The sequence below is a fragment of the Muntiacus reevesi genome, chromosome 18 (assembly GCF_963930625.1).
Source record: "Muntiacus reevesi chromosome 18, mMunRee1.1, whole genome shotgun sequence".
NCBI classification, from domain to species: Eukaryota; Metazoa; Chordata; class Mammalia; order Artiodactyla; family Cervidae; genus Muntiacus; species Muntiacus reevesi.
In genome coordinates, this window is record NC_089266.1 from 41507490 (window position 1) to 41528267 (window position 20778).

At 51.5% G+C, this 20778-nt stretch overlaps 2 protein-coding genes across 5 annotated transcripts in view; both read left to right on the forward strand.

Moving 5' to 3' along the window:
- Positions 1 to 9675, forward strand: part of PHF12 (PHD finger protein 12) — a 39033-nt gene extending 29358 nt beyond the window's left edge. For 3 of the 4 annotated variants that reach the window (XM_065908865.1, XM_065908867.1, XM_065908866.1), the window contains 8 exons: positions 1931 to 2089; positions 2713 to 3508; positions 4700 to 4825; positions 5484 to 5627; positions 6471 to 6569; positions 7267 to 7349; positions 7901 to 8039; positions 8411 to 9675. In XM_065908865.1, coding sequence (XP_065764937.1) covers positions 1931 to 2089; positions 2713 to 3508; positions 4700 to 4825; positions 5484 to 5627; positions 6471 to 6569; positions 7267 to 7349; positions 7901 to 8039; positions 8411 to 8745 — 1881 coding nt within the window. In that variant the 3' untranslated portion in view covers positions 8746 to 9675. The other variant, XM_065908868.1, reaches the window with a different exon arrangement.
- Positions 9676 to 12378: 2703 nt separating this feature from the next.
- DHRS13 (dehydrogenase/reductase 13) lies at positions 12379 to 20737 on the forward strand. The gene is made up of 5 exons (XM_065908526.1): positions 12379 to 12707; positions 12799 to 12917; positions 13973 to 14096; positions 14306 to 14617; positions 19634 to 20737. The coding sequence occupies exons 1-5, from the start codon at positions 12581 to 12583 to the stop codon at positions 20083 to 20085; spliced, it is 1134 nt and encodes a 377-aa protein (XP_065764598.1). The 5' UTR covers positions 12379 to 12580; the 3' UTR covers positions 20086 to 20737.
- Positions 20738 to 20778: the final 41 nt, after the last annotated feature.

Below are 20778 nucleotides of genomic sequence, written 5' to 3' on the forward strand. Positions count from 1 at the left end.
TTTTTCTCTTTTGAAATAATCCTGCAGTCCCCTCTACCAAGGGAAACCAACAGTTCTCAAATGTGACCACTTGGTGGCAGCCACACTTAATGTTATCACTCACACCACTTCCATCACTTCCATTGGGTATCAGCGCTAGCTAAATGTTGACTGTTGAAAATTGTGTAACAAACTCTTAACCGTAAATATTTATGCTTTGGTGGGAATACCAGTTTTCCAAAATTAAATAAAGGTATTTGCAGTCAGGTGTAGAATGTATTTGCACATTGAAGATGGCATGCCTCAGACCTTACTTAGACATCTAAGAGTAAGTCTGGGCTGTGTGATTGACCGGATGGATCTGAAAGAAAGCCTGGCTACTGAAGTGAACAGGTCAGGGGGCCTTGATAGAATCCTGATGCCCCTCCCCCTTTTGAAATGTGTCCCTATTCTTGAGGACAACCCAAGGGTATGAGTCGCCTGAGAAGCATTTTGTTCTTAGCGTAAGAGAGAAATGGGGCCTGCAGCACCAGAGGACCACGGCAGAGAACTGCTCTAGCCCTGTTCTGGAACATTGGCCTTCATTCTTGACATGCAGCAATGCAGGCAAAATCAGCCGAGACCTTCATATCTTTGTTGGGGGGCGGGGGGTCCCTCTTTCTCAGGGGCAACCTTAATCTAGCTACTGCCCCATTCCTGGATGCCCTCAGACAAGTCCATAGCACTGGCCACCACTGTTAACGTGACAGTTCTCCATTCCATGTTCCTTGCCTTTCTGCTGATAACTAGATTCATTCCTGCCTGCTCATCCTGCAAAAGACCAAGAGTCTTTTGCCTCCAAATGTGCTCTTCCTCTTCTTGTATTTCCTGGTTCAGTGAATGACTGAAATCTCTACCCAGTCCCTCAAATCAGAATTCAGCTCTTCTTCCCTTAATCTCCGTAAGGACTTGGTCACCAAATCTGTTAGTTCTCACACATTTTCCAAGTCCACCTCCCCCAGCTGTAGTTACCCCTTCATCTGCCTAGAAGTTCCTCCTCAGCTTTCAGTCTTGACAGATAATACTGCCCTCCTACAAAATCCTCCCTAGTCCTGAGCTTCTGGCCCCCAGATGAAAGTAAGCACACTCTTTTTTTTTTTTTTTTTTTTTTGGTAGCTCCTTAGACATCCTCTCTTTCTAGGACCCATTACATTGTATTGTAATGTTTCTGGGTTCATCTCCCACCAGGCTGTGAGCTTCTTTAGGGGCAAGGCTTAAATTTTGTTCATCTCTGGATCTCTAGGACTTGGCGTGGTGCACAGACTCAGGAGGTACTCAGTAAACGCTGGCTGAATGTATGAATGACTCTTGGCTTGTGTGACGCTTCCATTCACACGTGTTGTGATTCAGAGTGTGTTGTCCGTCTTTGTGCAGCAAAGAGGCCTTTAATTGTTTCATGAGTCATGAGTGAATGGATGAAGACAACTGGCATTGAGTGCTTATCACCAGGCAGGCCTCACGCTGAGCATTTCCACAGTGAATGTGGCCTTATTTAACTTTTTCTCTCTCAGATACTACTCACTCACCTCCCAGATGAGATACTGATCAGTAAGAGCCTAGACTACCACTCTAAAGCCCTGTCCAGTGTCTCTCTTACACTTTTTAGGCCAAAACAGAAGGCAGCAGACAGGAAGGCCTGGTTTCTGCAGGCCTTGGACCTTGATGAAGAAGAGTAGGATACGTGGCTGCTTTTTCTAGTGCTGTGGCTTCTCAGACTTGTGTGTGTGTCAGAGTCACAGAGATGGAGATACAGAGCCGCAGCCGCCCACTGTGCGTCCTCGTCCTCAGTGGACCCCAGAGTGGATGGTTCCCCTCAGGCATCGGCACCACAGACGAGCAAGGCCAGCGCAGAGCCCACCGGGTGTGTTGGCTCTGTCACCCTCTCCTTCCTCCCTCTCTCTGTCCTGAACAGGTTCCCGATGCCATCAAATCTCAGTACCAGTTCCCACCCCCTCTCATTGCACCCGCGGCCATTCGGGACGGGGAGCTGATCTGTAATGGGATCCCTGAGGAATCACAGACGCACCTTGTGAACTCTGAGCACTTAGCCACCCAGGCAGAGCAGCAAGAGGTGAGTGAAGGCAGGGCCGGGACTCCAGACCCCATCATCCTTCCACCTCACTGCGGCTGTCACTGAAGTCACTCTCATCCCCATCTTCTGCCACCCCACCCTCCCCCACCCTGAGCCCCCACCCCCGCTGCCACTGCCCTGCCCCCTGAGTTGACCGTTCCAGAGAGACCCTCTGGCTCAGATCCTGAGGCAAGTAAGAGAACTACAGAGTCAACTGGTCTGCTTCTCTCCACCAGTCCCCAGGGTGCTGCGAGACGGGCACGTCCGTCTTGCAGAAAGAGATGAGTAGACCTAGAGAAGTTAGGTGGCATTGCTGGACACACAGCAGGAGCTTGGGTCCTTGCTGGATGTTGGTGACGAGGTGAGCCTTAGGGGCAGAGTCAGAACGGGAACCCCCAGCCCTGCTGACCAGGGTGTTGCCTGCCGAGTGTGTACCGACAAGCCTTGCTTGGGAATGGAGATGGAGTCCTCTCAGGAGTCAAGCACACCCTCTCTGGGCATTCGCGATGGGACCTTGGAAACAGTGCTTGTCGGCTCTGCGGTAGCCCTGGCCGCTGTGGCAGGAAGGACCAGCGCCTCCCAGGCCTCTCACCCTCCTCTCCTCTCCTCTCCTTCCGTTGCAGTGGCTCTGTAGTGTTGTTGCGCTCCAGTGCAGCATATTGAAACATTTATCTGCTAAGCAGATGCCTTCGCATTGGGACTCTGAACAGACAGAGAAGGCTGATATTAAGCCTGTTATTGTGACTGACAGCTCAATCACCACCTCCCTGCAAACAGCTGACAAGGCACCTCCACCTTCCCACTACCCCTTGTCCTGCCCCTCAGGGCTTAGCACCCAGAATTCCCTGAGTTGCTCTCCACCCCACCAACCCCCCACCCTAGAGGACATCAGCTGCAGCTCTTGTGCGGAAAAATCCAAGAAAGCCCCCTGTGGGACTGCCAACGGGCCGGTGAACACAGAGGTGAAAGCCAATGGCCCACACCTCTACAGCAGCCCCACTGATTCCACGGACCCCCGGCGACTTCCAGGCGCCAACACCCCCCTACCAGGCCTCTCACACCGGCAAGGCTGGCCCCGGCCCCTCACGCCACCAGCGGCTGGGGGGCTTCAGAACCACACCGTCGGCATCATTGTGAAGACAGAGAATGCCACTGGCCCCAGCTCTTGCCCCCAGAGGAGTGTGGGTCTTGTCCCAAGCCTACCCCCTTCCGTTCCCAGCTCTTGTGCCAGCATCGAGAACACCAGCACTTTGCAAAGAAAGACTGTCCAATCCCAGATAGGACCTCCGTTGACAGATTCAAGGCCACTGGGCTCACCCCCAAATGCCACCCGGGTGCTCACTCCCCCCCAAGCTGCAGGTGATGGTATCTTGGCCACAGGAGCCAACCAACGATTCTGCTCACCAGCGCCATCGTCAGGTGAGTGCGGCTCAGCCTTTCATGCTCTTCCTGGCAAATAACTCTTAAGGTTCAAACAACGCTTGTATCCCTGTAAATGTTCCAGAGGACTTTGATCTCTGTATTAATTGTCCTTCCCCCTGTTTCTATGATAGAAGACAAGGTGTCTGTTAACTTATCCCTAATTTAGAGGCGGGACCTTTAGGCTCTGAAAGTGATTTCCTTAAGGTAACCTACCGAGTCAGTGCAGGAGTGGAACTGGAGCCTGGGTCTCCTGACTCTCCCCTCCCACGCTGTCCAGGCTTTTTGTTCCGTCACCTTAGAAGAGAGCAGCCGGCTCCTGGGACCTGCTGTGGTCAGTCTTAAGTCTTATGTTGATGACCTCGGTGTTTGATGATCCACCCCGTTCCAGAATCTCAGAGACAGCTCGTTTGAAGAAATTGCTGTGTCAGGGAAAGCAGGGCCAGAAAACAGCACTGCCTTCCAGAGTAGGCAGAGTGGGGTACCCGCAGAGGTTGCTCTGGCCCAAAGGCTTGTGCTTGGGCCACATTCTACAAGGCAGTCCCATAATGCGTCCTGGGCAAGGTGTAGACCCGCTCTTTCAGCTGTGCCCCGTCAGCATTCAGGACCTCACGGTTGCTGACCCCAGCATCTGAACCAGGTTTCAGATGCTGCTGGAACCCCCTGTGGTCTCTCCTGTCTGAACTGAACTGGCCTCCTAGTCAGCTGGGAGTCTCGGTGACCAGGTGACTGTGACTTCTCTGCATGGGGGCCCCTGGTCCCAGGATGGCCCCTACTCTCAGGCTCTCTTCCTGTTTATCTCTGAATACCAGCCTGGCTAGCTTCGGCACCTGTGAGTCCACTTCAGGACACAGGAGCTGCAGGGGCAGGCACCACCTGCTTGAGTGAGCAGAGGCAGCCAGGAGGTAGTCGCGGCCCAGAGGACGAAGCTGTCCCACCACGTCCCCCCGAGCAGTAGATGTCCTCATTCTCGTGCTCTGGGGACTCCCGCGTGCCCGGGTGTGTTGTCGTTCCACCTGCCCTTCCTCACCACACGTTTTTAGCTCTAGGAGTTCCAGAGCCTATGGGGTGAGGATCAAGAAGGGAACATCACCTTGGGCCCGAAATCCAGGCCTGTCTCAGCAGTGGGGGATTGGACCGGTGGGTTTCCCTCAGGCAACGTAAGTAACAGTCTTCCTGCTCCGTCCCCAGATGGCAAGGTCAGCCCCGGCACGTTATCCATAGGAAGCGCTTTAACCGTACCCTCTTTCCCAGCCAACTCTACTGCCATGGTGGACCTCACCAACTCACTTCGAGCATTCATGGATGTCAATGGAGGTGAGTGAGTGAGCCACTGCCGCTGTGCAGCATTCAGCTCGTTGCAGAGGGGCAGAAGGGGGCTTGGTCTCAGGGGGCGGGGAGGCGGGAGGACTGTAGGAAAGAAAGTCCCTTCTCCCAGTTCTTCCTCGTACACGCGGGTATACACATAAACAGGGACAAAGGGAGCGCAGAGCCAAGCTAAACCAGTGAGAAGACAAGAAAGTCACTTTAGGCAGATCACTTGGACTTGAATAAAACCAGGAAGAGCCTTGCTTCCAAAGGAGGGACCTCATCTGTGAGGAACCCCCGAAGTCAGGGAGAACGGGAGCCAACCTTGATCTCTGAGCGGGGGGTTAGAGAGTCCAGGCCTCAGTACCAGACATCGGGGGTTCCGCTCAGCCCAGGTAGGCAAGCTGCACTTTCTGGAACCACTGTACCTAATGTTCCGCTTCCCCACTGCAGGGGGCATCTGCCCAGGCTGCCTGCAGCCTCATTGCAGAAGGGCCAGTGAGATACTCGGCTCCAGGCCCTGGTACCACTTTGTACTCTGAGTCATTTGAGAAAAATCACTTGGCTGGATATTAGGAATGCTGAAATATTGGCTCTCCGACCCTCACCTACTTCCACATTCCATTTCCTCCTCAGCTGCTTTTTAATCTTTCTCTTTGGTTAATAGAAATCGAGATAAATATGCTGGACGAGAAGCTGATCAAGTTTCTGGCCTTGCAGAGAATACATCAGCTTTTCCCCTCCCGGGTCCAAGCCTCACCGGGCAGTGTCGGGGCGCATCCGCTGGCTTCTGGAGGGCAGCACACGGAAGGTGCGCATGCCCACGCCCCCCCGCTTGGGCCACCCTCTGCCTGTGAACAGCCATCTCCCCCCCACGGAGAATCTCAGTCCTCCATGCAGGCCTTTACTGGGCTTAATAATAACACCACAGTTTCTTTTCTCAAAAGCAGAAACAAGATGGTGACCACCACTTTCAGATCAGACTCAGGAGAGTCTGCTGTAACTCATCCCTTGTGAGACACAGAAAGCAGTTAGGAGTGCCTTTGGGTATATGTGATATGCTTTCTGCTCATTTGCTTCTCAGTATTTGAGCTGGAAGGATTTTCCAAAAGGCTAACTCTGCTTAGGACAGCCCTTAGAGCGTTAGCCAGTAAAAACCTCGCTGTTTAGAAGCAGGATCCTCAGACCGTGAGCATCAGCATCTCCTAAGAGCTTGTTAGCAGAGCTCAGGCCCCACCTCAGACCTACGGAATCAGAACCCACATTTTAACAAGATCCCTGGGTGATTCATATTCAAAATTAGAGGAACATTGGTTTGTGCCTTCTGGGGTTTTTGCACAGCCTCCCTTATAAGATCAGTTAGTATATTCCTGATAAACCAACCAACCAGCAGCCCTTGTGCTTCAAGTACTATCATCCTTGAATTTCAGGGTCCTCTTGAGAGATGGTCCTTTTTACTCCCCAACGTGGGAAACACTGTTAAGTGGGGAGAGAGCCACACCCTGCAGCAGGCTTCGTGTGAGGTGTGAGTTTGGAAAGATGACTCAGCCTGTGGGGTTGTTTTCTCCATGACCAAAGGTCCAGCTTCTCTTGATGTGTGTTTGGGCCCCAGGTTCTGTTCCTGAACAGTTACATCCCTGTGTTTGCCTTGCAGTGCAGAGAAGGGAAGTACAGGCCCGAGCTGTGTTCTACCCCCTCTTAGGGTTGGGAGGCGCTGTGAACATGTGCTATCGAACCCTCTACATCGGGACAGGTAAGCCAGGTGGGAGGGGCATTGACCCTCTCCAGCCCTGAAGATGGACACCCTGACCCCCTGAGGCGAGAAAGGGAGGGACGCCCTTTCCAGGGTGGACTGGTTTAACCCAGCAGATGTCTGAACAGGAGGGGCTGAGAAAAGGGACTGTCAGCTGCCACCTTCCCGCTTCAGGCCTTGTGGCCCGTGTGGCCCAGACAGCCCGGAAGGCAGCCCTGACTGCTGCTCAGTGAGCATCTCAGCAGCGCAGGAAAGACCTGCGCAGAGGGCATATGCTGTCTCCCTGGAGACCTTTGAAGACGTGATGGGGCTGACACCTGTGTAACCCATACTTAGCCCTGCATCTTGCCAGAGGGACAGGCAAGCCCTTAGCCTGGAAAGGCCCCTTTTCTCTCAGGTGATGCAATTTCTGGACCATGCACCCCAGGTTGTGTTCACATGGAGATCACTCCCAGCACCCCTCTGGGCAGCAGCCCATATTCTGAAGCACATGAGCTGGCAGGGACATTTGTTCTTTTACAGGGATTGGAAAAGATAGCAGTTTTTCTTCAAAAATACAAGGAGAGGGCCCTGAGCTTACCTGTCCCTTAAGTTCCTGCCCAGAAGCTAACTCCCACCCCTCTCAGCTCCCCCGCACATCCACCTCACAGTGTGTTCTTCATTTCCTTTCCCCTCCTCCACCCTCTGCCCCTCACAGGAGCTGACATGGACGTGTGCCTTACAAACTATGGTCACTGTAACTACGTGTCCGGAAAACACGCCTGCATATTCTACGATGAGGTGAGGGGTGACAGAGAGCTCTGCCAACCTGAGGCCTCTCCCAGCACTGGGGTTTTGTTCAGTGCCCTGGGTGAGGGGAAGGGGATGGGGTCCTCTCCTTCTCTTCCCTCCCTGGCATTCCCAGAAGAGAAGAGTCTTAGTGTGAAGGGCATCCATCCTGGGGAGCAGGGCCCCCATTTCTCCTGAGGTGGGTCAGCAGGCCCAGGGAGGGAGGAGGCACCCTAAGCTGGGGGGCGGGGGGACCAACAGAAGGAACCAAGCCTTCCAGGCATGTCCCTGTGGGTTTTAGCAGCATCACCACGTGCCAGTGAATGTCATTTCACCAGGAGCCCATGCTAAGGAGGCAGAGTACTGGGAGGGTAGGAAAGAAAGCTTTCTTGAGGACATGAGTCTTGAGCCCTTTGGAAGGGGCAGGGCAGCGAGGCGTGATGGGGAAGGAAGGAGGGAGCTCCCCGGTAGAGCAGCACAGCCTTCTCCATGTGTCCTCTCTCCCCTTAGCCCCAGGCCCCACGCAGCAGACCACACATCTTATCTTCCCTCCTCCTCCTCAGAATACCAAACATTATGAGCTGTTAAACTACAGTGAGCACGGGACAACGGTGGACAATGTGCTGTATTCATGTGACTTCTCTGAGAAGACCCCGCCAACCCCCCCAAGCAGTATTGTTGCCAAAGTGCAGAGTGTCATCAGTAAGTTGGAGCAGAGGCCTGTGGCCACGGAACCTGCCCTTTTGGACACTTTCTCTGATGCCTCAGTCAGGGTGGCTGTGGCTCGCTGCCATGACCTGTTGTCGCTAGCTTTCCTGGTCCTGTTGGCCAGGTTCTCCTTGCTTGTGGGCCCCGGAAAGGCCATGGAGAAGCACGTGCTGTGCACCCCCCTGGGTATATACACCTACCTTGGGAGCCTCAGACTCCACCCCTCCTTTCTGAGCTCCCCTCACCCCAAGTCACACAGTGTTTTAGAGTGGGGAGGTGCAGGGCCCCCACCCTGGCTGGCGGCCCAGGTGGGGCTTGGCTGCTCACTGTTCCTCCCCTCCTGTGACCTTCCCCCTCTCTCCCAGGGCGCCGCCGGCACCAGAAACAAGATGAAGAGCCAAGTGAAGAGGCAGCCATGATGAGCTCCCAGGCCCAGGGGCCGCAGCGGAGACCCTGCAACTGCAAAGCCAGCAGCTCGAGCTTGATTGGGGGCAGTGGGGCCGGCTGGGAGGGCACGGCCTTGCTGCACCACGGCAGCTACATCAAGCTGGGGTGCCTGCAGTTTGTCTTCAGCATCACTGAGTTTGCGACCAAACAGCCCAAAGGCGATGCCGGCCTGCTGCAAGATGGGGTCTTGGCCGAGAAGCTCTCTCTCAAGCCCCACCAGGGCCCCGTGCTGCGCTCCAACTCCGTTCCCTAGGACTGGCGGCCACCCCGTCACCCGCCCGTCCACCCCACCCAAGACTCCTGCAATGCAAAAATGTACACAAACCAAGCCCGGGTTTTTTTTTTCTATACTCTACCGGAAACCCTTCGACTACAATCTTTGCATGAAATGAAGAAACCTTTTGACTGTTTTTTAAAAATCCTTTTCTTTTCTCAAGTTCTAGGGGGCATTTGCACATATATTTGTACTCAACATTTCATGGGAAAGCGGCAGACCGAGCTGAGGAACAGCGTGGGCAGGGAGGGGAAGGCCGATGGTCTGGACACCTCCGACACAAAACCGTTCCCCACCCACCTCCTGCTCCCTCCCCCTCGCCCGCCGTTGTAAAATAATCAGAAACTTGTTCTATTTTGTGGCAGTGACAATAGTTTTATATTAAAAGAAAAAAATACAGTTTTCATACAGCAAAATCTATACAATATCATTGTTTTATTTAATATAAAGATCGTACCCACCCTCCTTCCATGGTTCCCACCCTCCAGGTTATTTTCCCTTTCTGCAGCGGTTGCACTACAGGTAGCTACTGTGTATTATGGACAAATGAGAAATGAATTCTTTTTCTGGCTGTCCATCTTATTTTATTTCAAATAAGGAAAAGTGTATTTGGATTTTGTGTAAATACATCTAGTGATGACATTTTTTCAATGTTTTTAAAAACTGTGTACAGTACTACATGTGGTAGAGCGTTTTCTTCAAATTGTCTATTGTAGCAAAAACGTTTTTGTCGTAAACCTGTTTTGTCTCCTTTTTTTGTTCTCTTGCCACTTCTCTTCCTCCCACCCCTGGCTCCCTCCTCTCCCCCTACCCCCACAACTAGTACCGATGTACATAGTAATTGTAATGTTTTAGACTTTACAGAAACTTTCCTGTATTCTGTATATAAAAAAACAAAAATACTTCAAATTATGTTTTCTGCCTGTCTGTCCTACCTGTCATCACCCTTAAGAGGGAACCCTCCTGGGGCCCTGATCCCACAGCCCCAGTGAACAAGTCTCAGTCCCAGATACTCAGTCCCTAGGGAAGTCAGGAGAGGGGAGGTGTGAGAGAAAAGTGTGCCTAGGGTGGGAAGGCCAAATGGAAGGGGAAGTGTTCAGCTGCGATGGCGGGTTGTTGTATGGCTTTGTGGGCGATTTGAGGGGATTCAGAGGGCTTGAGGATTTGATGTGATCAGATTCTACAAGAATCCCAAGAGTACAGATCCCTGCTCCTCTTGGCTCCAAAACCAAGACATTAAAATAGGAGATGGCTGGACTTCTCTGGTGGCTCAGTGGTAAAGAATCTGTCTGCCAAAGCTGGGCACTTGGGTTCCACCCCTGGTCTGAGAAGATCCTACATGCCTCAAAGCAGCTAAGCCCTGGCACCTAGAACCCATGCTTCACCACAAGAGAAGCCACTGCAATCAGAAGCCCACACACCACAGTGAAGAGCAGCCCCCACTCACCGCAACTAGAGAAATCCCACACATCCAAAAATGTTTGGGTTTTTTGGTTTTGTTTTTCAAAAAAAAAATTTTTTTTAAATAAGAGATAGCATGAGACCTCTGCATTCTGGTCCGGAAGCTTTAATCCAAGCAGTTGGGGCTGTCTTTCCTTCCAGTTATTTGCTATCATTTTATCCATCTATTCTGGGAGAAGTCATAACACCTGGTTTTTTTCCCCCTCAGCCCTAGCTGGTATGGAGCAATTCATCATTCAAGTATCACTCAAGTTCCTCCAGTGCCCAGCCTTTGCCGGGCCTTGGATCTTGGTCTCAGTAACTTTCTGTGAGCAATCACCAGGGCAGATGTGGCCCCTGCCTCTTGGAGCTTAGAATCTAGTGCGGAAAAAAAAAAAAAAAAAAAAGAATCTAGTGCGGAGCAGTTTGTTGCTTCAAATGTCTGAAGAGAAGAAATCCAGTCTCTAGACTCAGTCATGCCACAAGTAACTCGACTTGCAGTCACTTTACAACTGCAGTCCCTGATCAGATGAGTTCACTCATTACCTTAATTCTCAGGCCTCCAACCTCCCTTTTATTTAAACAAACTATTCCTCCTTGCACATTATACTTAAGAAACTTTATCTGCCAATTTTTCCTGAAAACCATCTCCTGCTCCTTAGAGAACACAGCTGTGTGTATGCATGCCAGCGCTGTTAAGAGTGCGTAGTATCTGTTTGCATGTCAGGATTTTGTTTTGGCGGGGGTGGAGAGCACATCCATTTATTTCACTCATGTTCCATCCCTAGTCTCATCCCACAGTATGGACACGTGAACGCTGAATCCATGGTGCAGCTAAACAGGAAACCTCCGCTGGAATCTGAGGTCTGACCCTGGTTTCCACCCACCCTTCTAGCTTTGCCTCCACCACTCTCCTCCTCCTCCCCCGATGGGCCTTCTGAACTCCTTAAGAGCAGAAACATTGTTCTGCTGGGTATTTTCAAGGCTACCTACACTGCTGGGCATGCTGTGAGTGCCAAACAACAGGTGCTAAATTGTACTGGATTTCTTTCTCCTGGCAAGTCACCTGGCCAGAAATAATACCCTTACCCATGCCTCCCCAGCTGTCCCCACCCACTCAGCCATCACAATCACTTCTATTCAGTGATGAAGCCTCTTTACCTATTTCTCCCACCTGTCAGAATCATTCCAGAGACAAATTTCCTCCTGAAGATCAGAGGACAGATTTTACACTCTCTTCCTGCCTCCCTTCGGAAATGGAGGGGTGGGGGACGTCCCTAGTGGGCCAGCAGCTAAGACTGCACTCCCATTGCAGGGGCCCCAGGTCCAATCCCTGCTAGGGAACTAGATCCCACATCCCACGTGTTGCAGTTAAGACTCGGTGCAGCCAAATAAATAAATATATCTATTAAAAAAAAAGGAGGGGTCTGGTGGGGTAGGAGGAGGTGAGGAGATAGACAGCTAATGAATAAGTGAATCCTGACAGCCCTGAACTGAGGTGCCACCCTACACGCACTGTGCCACCTCTCTGACCTCTATGGGAAGAAATGAAAGAATCCTAGAAGCTGAGGGCTTCCCTGGTGGCTCAGCTGGTAAAGAATCCGCCTGCAACGCGGGAGACCTGGGTTCCATCCCTGGGTTGAGAAGATCCTAGAAGCGGAGGGCTGAAATAAGAGGATAAGGAACTGATGGACTTGTTCATAGAGGGCAAAGAATCCAGGAATAGACTCACTGTCCAGACACAGCAGCATTCAGGCGCCCACCCCTCTCCAGATGGGAAGGACTGCTACATAATGACACCCAGAGAGCCCACCCGTCTGCTAAGCCCCCTCCTGCAAGTCTTCCGCTACAGAGCCCAGCACAGAGTACAGGCGAAGACGGTCATTCATGCACACACTGACAGACTACAGCTGCATGGACACATCTGGAGGGGCTCGAAGCCCACAAAACACACACCTACAAGGTGCTCACACAGGCTCGCACACACAGGATCCAGAGGCACTCACACAACCTAAAGGACGATCCCAGGATCCATAGGCACATCACATACCAAAAAGTCACTAGCACCTTCACTAGGGGTGCGTGTACATACCTAGAGGGCGCTCCCAGGCGCAAACGCACATTGGCACCTTGGTTTTCACACCAGCGCACACCCCGAGGACGCAGACGCACGCCTAGGGGGCGCTCCCAGGGCCCACGCACACACGCACGCACACACATCCCTGCCCTGTCTCCCGCCCGCCTCCGCCTCCGCCTTCGCCAAGGCGAAGAGCGCCAGGCGCCCTTCCAGGCCGGTGCGGGGAGAGCCCGCAGCCCCCCGGGAGGCGATCCAGGCGGCTCCGGGCCTGGGCGGGAGCCGGGAGGTGCGGCCGGCATGGAGGCGCTGCTGCTGGGCGTGGGGCTGCTGCTGGGCGCCTACGTGCTTGTCTACTACAACCTGGTGAAGGCCCCGCCGTGCCACGGCCTCGCCAGCCTGCGGGGCCGCACGGCCGTAGTCACGGGTAAGTGCTGGCTGGCGGGCAGAGGGCGGGGAGCCGGGACGGCGAGGCGGGGGCCCGACGCCTCAGCTCGGCTCCCGCCCACCCTTCTCAGGCGCCAACAGCGGCATCGGGAAGATGACGGCGCTGGAACTGGCGCGCCGGGGAGCGCGCGTGGTGCTGGCCTGCCGTAGCCGGGAGCGCGGCGAGGCGGCTGCGTTCGACCTCCGCCAGGTGAGGGAGGGCGGGGCCAGGCGGAAGGGCGGGGCCTGTGGAGGGCGGGGCCTGGCGGGAGGGTGAACAGAGGACGGAAACATAGAGGAAACAGACAGAAAAGAGCTGGGCAGCTCGAGACGTGGGGCCGTGGGTATCGAGTCCCTTAAAGGACGATGCAGCCCGGTTCTCCAAATGGAGAAGAGGGTGCACAGGTGCTCTGGTCACACGGCGAAGGGACGCCAGATCTGAAGGAAGTAATTGCTGTTCTAAGACATTTAAGAATCAGTGGAAGTCACTCTAATGAAAGTCGGAAAGAGAAGAGCAGAGGGAACAGCATATGCAGAGGCCCTGAGGCAAGATAAATGGTCTGATTTGAGAAACTGATCGAAAGGTTTAATGAGGCTGGAGCACGGAGTATGGGGAGAAGGGGCAAAAGGAAGGGGCTGAACTCTCTGAGCCAGGGCCAGGTTCTGAGGGCCCTTTATAGACCCTACTGAGGAGATCAGATTTCATTGAATGGACAGTGGAGATCCGATGAAGTGTCCTCAGCAGGGGCTGGACTGTCAGAATAACCCTTGGGAATGAACCCCTAAGTGACTGTGTGAGACCTGGTTTGTAGGGGGTAAAAGTGGGTTGGACGAGACCAGTCCGTTGTAGATTTTAGGGTAACGATAACAGGCAGAGGGTATGATGATATTAATAGCAAGTACCAAAAAAAAAAAAAAAAAAAGCAAGTGCCTACAGAGTGGTGACTACATGCTAGGCAGTGTTCTAAAGAATTCTAAAGATTTTACATATATTAACTCATTTAATCCTCACAATAACTCTATCAGTACTGTTATTATTTCCATTTTACAGAGAACTAAGGCTCAGAAAGATTAAGTATCTTGCCCAAGGTATCACTCTAGTAATAAGCAAAGTCAAGATTTGCATCCAGCATCCACACACTTACCCACTACATTCTAGCCTGGAGCAGATCTTAGTAGAAGGAGCTGAACTCTCAGAATTTCGTGCCTGGGGAGAAGGAAGAAGAGAAGGGTGCGTATGACAGGCCACTTCTTGCCGCTCCACAGGAGAGTGGAAACAATGAAGTCATCTTCATGGCCTTGGATTTGGCCAGTCTGGCCTCCGTGAGGGCCTTTGCCACTGCCTTCCTGAGCTCCGAGCCACGGCTGGACATCCTCATCCACAATGCTGGTGAGGACAGCCGACCTGCCGGGGGTGGGGGGTGGCGGTGGGGAGGGGGGCGGGAGGATGCCCAAGGGCAGCCGATCCTTCCAGGCAGGCTTGGCTGAGGGACTGGTAAACATGTGGGAAGGATGCCCCCTACCACCATCTCACCTGGGGGACGCTGAGGCCTCCGAGAATCCCTCTGGAGCAGTTGCTCACACCAGCCCCTGCCCCAGGGATCAGTTCCTGCGGCCGGACCCGGGAGCCCTTTAACCTGCTGTTGCGCGTGAACCACATCGGCCCCTTCCTGCTGACGCACCTGCTGCTGCCCCGGCTCAAGACGAGCGCCCCCAGCCGTGTGGTGGTGGTCTCCTCTGCCGCCCACCGCCGGGGCCGCCTCGACTTCACACGCCTGGACCGCCCGGTGGTGGGCTGGCGGCAGGAGCTGCGGGCGTATGCCGACAGTAAGCTGGCCAACGTGTTGTTCGCCAGGGAGCTTGCCACTCAGCTTGAGGGCAGTGGAGTCACCTGCTATGCAGCCCACCCAGGTGAGGTTCGGCTCTCTGGCTTCTCTGCTTCATTCTTATTCCCCCTCTCTCATCCTCGCCCCCTCCCCTGCTCCCCCAGCCTCTCGTTGAGCCACAGAATCTCAGAGCAGGAAGGAAGCCTGGTCCAGGGAGAGGCCCGTTCCTTGCTGATCTTGAAGCCTGGCTCTCCTCGTCTGGGTTTTTCCTCTCACACCACAAGTTCAGATGCTGACGGCTGGGTAAGGCATGGCAATGAGGAAGGCCTAGGTTCTCACCCCAAGGAACCATCTGCATGACGGAACCGATGATGTTAACTTATAATTACTCATTCAGGAAGCATTTACTGAGTACCTACTATGTTCCAGGCATTAATCTTGACACAGGGAATGTAGTAGTGAGCAAAACAAAGACCTCATCCTTATAGAGTTTACATTCTACTTTATAGAAGGAGACAGCTAATAAATATATACAATGACAGGTGGTGTTTAAAGTGCTGCAGGGAAAGATAAGACAGGGTAAGGGGACTAAGAAATGACAAAGCTGGCAAAAGAAAAAGAAAAAAGAAATGACAGGGGGTGCTATGTTTTTCTATGGCAGTCAAGGAAGATATAACTGAAAAGGTGACATTTGAGTAGAAGCTTAAAGGAAATGAATGACCTATGAGGCATTCTAGGGAGAAGAGTAAAAGAACAGAGTAAATACCAAGTGCAAAGGTCCTGAGGCAGGGGTGCCTGGTGTGTTTAAGAAAGAACAGAGACCCTGCTGTGGCTGGAACAGAGTGAGGAAGGGAATGTGGCAAAAGATAAGGTATAGAGATAGGCTGGGTCATCCAGGGTCTAGGGGTCCACTGGAAGCATTCTTACAGTTTGAGTGATTTCACTAATTAGTAAGACCCATTCCTGAGGTGTTGGAGAAGACTCTTGAGAGTCCCTTGGATTGCAAGGAGATCCAACCAGTCCATCCTAAAGGAAGTCAGTCCTGAATGTTCACTGGAAGGACTGATGTTGAAGTTGAAACTCCAATACCTTGGCCACCTGATGTGAAGAACTGACTCACTGGAAAAGACCCTGATGCTGGGAAAGATTGAAGGCAGGAGGAGAAGGGGATGACAGAGGATGAGATGGTTGGATGGCATCACCGACTCAATGGACATGAGTTTGAGTAAACTCCCAGAGTTGGTGATGGACAGGGAGGCCTGGCATGCTGCAGTCCATGGGGTCGCAAAGAGTCAGACACGACTGAGCGACTGAACTGAACTGAACTGAAGACTCATCCCTGCCTTAGGAACGAGTTGCCGGATAACAAGATCTGCCTGACGCATAATACTATACCGAATATTAGACAATCATTACCTAAGCTCGTTAAAATGATAATAGAGATAATAATAATTATAGCTAGCCATTATTACACTCCATATCTCTATATCTAAAGCAGTGGCTGGTCCACTGTTCAGTTCAGTCGCTCAGTCGTGTCCGACTCTCAAGAGTCTTCTACAACACCACAGTTCAAAAGCATCAATTCTTCTGCAGTTTTCTTCACAGTCCAACTCTCACATCCATCCATGACCACTGGAAAAACCATAGCCTTGACCAGATGGACCTTTGTTGGCAAAGTAATGTCTCTGCTTTTTAATATGCTATCTAGATTGATCGTAACTTTCCTTCCAAGGAGTAAGCATCTTTTAATTTCATGGCTGCAGTCACCATCTGCAGTGATTTTGGAGCCCCAAAAAATAAAGTCTGACACTGTTTCCACTGTCTCCCCATCTATCTCCCATGAAGTGATGGGACCAGATGCCATGATCTTCGTTTTCTGAATGTTGAGCTTTAAGCCAACCAACTTTTTTCACTCTCCTCTTTTACTTTCATCAAGAGACTTTTTAGTTCATCTTCACTTTTTGCCATAAGAGTGGTGTCATCTGCATATCTGAGGTTATTGATATTTCTCCCAGCAATCTTGATTCCAGCTTTTGCTTCTTCCACCCCAGCATTTCTCATGATGTACTCTGCATATAAATTAAATAAGCAGGGTGACAATATACAGCCTTGATGTACTCCTTTTCCTATTTGGAACCAGTCTGTTGTTCCATGTCCAGTTCTAACTGTTGCTTCCTGATCTGCATACAGGTTTTTCAAGAGGCAGGTCAGGTGGTCTGGTATTCCCATTTCTTGAAGAATTGTCCACAGTTTATTGTGATCCACACAGTCGAAGGTTTTGGCGTAGTCAATAAAGCAGAAATAGATGTTTTTCTGGAACTCTCTTGCTTTTTCGATGATTCAGCAGATGTTGGAAATTTGATCTCTGGTTCCTCTGCCTTTTCTAAAACCAGCTTGAACATCTGGAAGTTCTCGGTTCACGTATTGCTGAAGCCTGGCTTGGCAAATTTTGAGCATTACTTTACTAGCGTGTGAGATGAGTGCAATTGTGCAGGAGTTTGATCATTCTTTGGCATTGCCTTTCTTAGGGATTGGAATGAAAACTGACCTTTTCCAGTCCTGTGGCCACTGCTGAGTTTTCCAAATTTGCTGGCATATTGAGTGCAGCACTTTCACAGCATCATCTTTCAGGAGTTGAAATAGCTCAACTGGAATTCCATCACATCCACTAGCTTTGTTCATAGTGATGCTTTCTAAGGCCCACCTGACTTCACATTCCAGGATGTCTGGCTCTAGGTGAGTGATCACACCATTGTGATTATCTGGGTCATGAAGATCTTTTTTGTACAGTTCTTCTGTGTATTCTTGCCACCTCTTCTTAATCTCTTCTGCTTCTGTTAGGTCCATACCATTTCTGTCCTTTATCGAACCCATCTTTGTGTGAAATATTCCTTTGGTATCTCTAATTTTCTTGAAGAGATCTCTAGTCTTTCCCATTCTGTTTTCCTCTATTTCTTTGCATTGATCGCTGAGGAAGGCTTTCTCATCTTTCCTGGCTATTCTTTGGAACTCTGCATTCAAATGGGAATATCTTTCCTTTTCTCCTTTGCTTTTCACTTCTCTTCTTTTCACAGCTATTTGTAAGGCCTTCTCAGACAACCATTTTGCCTTTTTGCATTTCTTTTCCATGGGAATGGTCTTGATCCCTGTCTCCTGTACAGTGTCATGAACCTCCGTCCATAGTTCATCAGGCTCTCTATCAGATCTAGTCCCTTAAATCTATTTCTCACTTCCACTGTATAATCATAAGTGATTTGATTTAGGTCATAACTGAATGGTCTAGTGGTTTTCCCTACTTTCTTCAGTTTAAGTCTGAATTTGGCAATAAGGAGTTCAGGATCTGAGCCACAGTCGGCTCCCGATCTTGTTTTTGCTGACTGTATAGAGGTTCTCCATCTTTGGCTGCAAAGAATATAATCAGTATGATTTCGGTGTCGACCATCTGGTGATGTCCATGTGTAGAGTCTTCTCTTGTGTTTTTGGAAGAGGGTGTTTGCTATGACCAGTGCATTCTCTTGGCAAAACTCTGTTAGCCTTTGCCCTGGTTCATTTTGTACTCCAAGGCCAAATTTGCCTGTTACTCCAGGTGTTTCTTGACTTCCTACTTTTGCATTCCAGTCCCCTATAATGAAAAGGGCATCTTTTTTGGGTGTTAGTTCTAAAAGGTCTTGTAGGTCTTCATAGAACCATTCAACTTCAGCTTCTTCAGCGTTACTGGTCGGAGCATAGGCTTGGATTACCGTGATATTGAATGGTTTGCCTTGGAAATGAACAGAGAGCATTCTGTCATTTTTGAGATTGCATCCAAGTACTGCATTTTGGACTCTTGTTGACCATGATGGCTACTCCATTTCTTCTAAGGGATTCCTGCCCACAATAGTAGATACAATGGTCATCTGAGTTAAATTCACCCATTCCAGTCCATTATTGTTCGATGATTCCTAGAATGTCAACATTCACTCTTGCCATCTCCTATTTGACCACTTCCAATTTGCCTTGATTCATGGACCTAACATTCCAGGTTCCTATGCAATATTGCTCCTTACAGCATCAGACCTTGCTTCTATCACCTGTCACATCCACAACTGGGTATTGTTTATGCTTTGGCTCCATCCCTTCATTCTTCCTGGAGTTATTTCTCCACCGATCTTCATTAGCATATTGGGCACCTACCGACCTGGGGAGTTCCTCTTTCAGTATCCTATCAATTTGCCTTTTCCTACTGTTCATGGGGTTCTCAAGGCAAGAATTCTGAAGTGGTTTGCCATTCCCTTCTCCAGTGGACCACATTCTGTCAGACCTCTCCACCATGACCTGACCGTCTTGGGTGGCCCCACAGGGCATGGCTTAGTTTCATTGAGTTAGACACGACTGTGATCCTGTGATCAGATTGGCCAGTTTTCTGTGATTATGGTTTTAGTGTGTCTGCCCTCTGATGCCCTCTCACAACACCTACCATCTTACTTGGGTTTCTCTTACCTTGGATGTGGGGTATCTCTTCACAGCTGCTCCAGCAAAACGCAGCCGCTGCTCATTACCTTGGACAAGGGGTCTACTGTAGGTGTTCATAATGTTTGCTGGTTAAACAAAGGAACAGGAGGACTTTCCTGGCAGTCCAATGGCTAGAACTCCACATGTTTCCAATGCAGGGGATGAGGGTTTGATTCCTGGTTTGGAGAACTAAGATCCCACATGCCACTGAGGGAGGCCAAAAGATAAACAAAACACAAAGGAACAGGAAAAAAGATGGAGAGAGACAGATTGTTCCAGGCTAGGTTCTTGCCTGGAGAATCCCATGGGAGAAGTCCATAGGGTCGAAAAGAGTCGAACACAACTGAAGTGACTGAGCAGGCAGGGACACAGCATGAGCAATATCTGGAAGATGAGGATGTGTAAGGAGCTTGGATGGAGAAGAAGGCTTGCTGTTAGAAAGGAGTAAGGTCAGCTTATCAGGTCCCTAAGTACTACCTGGTTAATGCGACCTTGGCTTCCCTGGGACCGGACTCTTTCCCCCACTCCTCTGTAGCCCTGTGTGTGCCTCTTACCCTAGACCCTCAACCACGGTCGTCTTCTCTGCTGCTGCCTTTCTTCCTGTCCACAGGGCCAGTGAACTCGGAGCTCTTCCTGCGCCACGTTCCTGGATGGCTCCGCCCACTTTTGCGCCCCCTGGCTTGGCTGGTGCTCCGGGCACCTCGAGGGGGTGCCCAGACACCCCTGTACTGCGCTCTGCAGGAAGGCATTGAGCCCCTCAGCGGGAGGTACTTCGCCAACTGCCACGTGGAGGAGGTGCCCCCAGCCGCCAGAGACGACCGCGCAGCTCACCGGCTGTGGGAGGCCAGCAGGAAGCTAGCAGGGCTTGGGCCTGGGGAGGATGCCGAATCCGATGAAGATTCCCAGCCCGAGGACCCGGGGACTCCATCCTCTCCAAGCAGCCCCCACCCCGAGGAGCCCACGGCTTCCGAACTCTACCCCAGCCCTCAGAATTCAACAGACAGGTCTACGGTCACGCGCCGAATTCCGGTTAAAGCTGAACTTGAGCCTCAGGCTTGCTAACTGCGCCCCCTACTCCACGACACCCCCCCACCCCGCCACACACACACACACAGAGACCGGGCAGCTTTCCAGGGCACCTGGTGGCCTTTAAAACCTTAGCTGTGTGCCGGGCCACGCACTGGGCATGGAGAGAGTTGCCATTTTCGCCTCCATGGTTACTTTCCGGGGTTTCCGAGGTATGTCCTGGACAGCTCGTTTCCTGGCGGAAGGAAATAAAGGGTGATTATTCCTCCCTGAGAGGAACGGTAACCCCAGATTGAGAGGTGGGGCGTTAGTATATCTGCTGCGGTTTCTCAGGAATTTGAATTTCCTATTTCCAGGCCCTACCCTCAAGCATGCTGATCAGCCCCGGAATAGGGCCTGGGAATTTGTAATCGGATGCCCTGCCAACACAGGATTATTCAGCTGGGCCCCTTTAGCTAAGTAGTTTCATTATCCCCTTTTTGCATTAGCAGCCGGGTGAGGGACTCCTCCAGATAAGGGACTGGCCCAAGGTCGCCCAGCTAGTAAGCGCAGGGGCTGAAATTGGAACCCCCAGTGGGCTGGTTCCAGGGCCGACCGCTGTAAGGTGGGAGCTGGGAGGTGGAAGGTGAGAAAGGGCAGGGCGGTGGTTATTCAGGCGCCCAGTGGGAGTCGAGGGCACGCGATGTCTACCCCGTGCAATAAAGCGTGTTGACTCCACGGGTAGCGCGC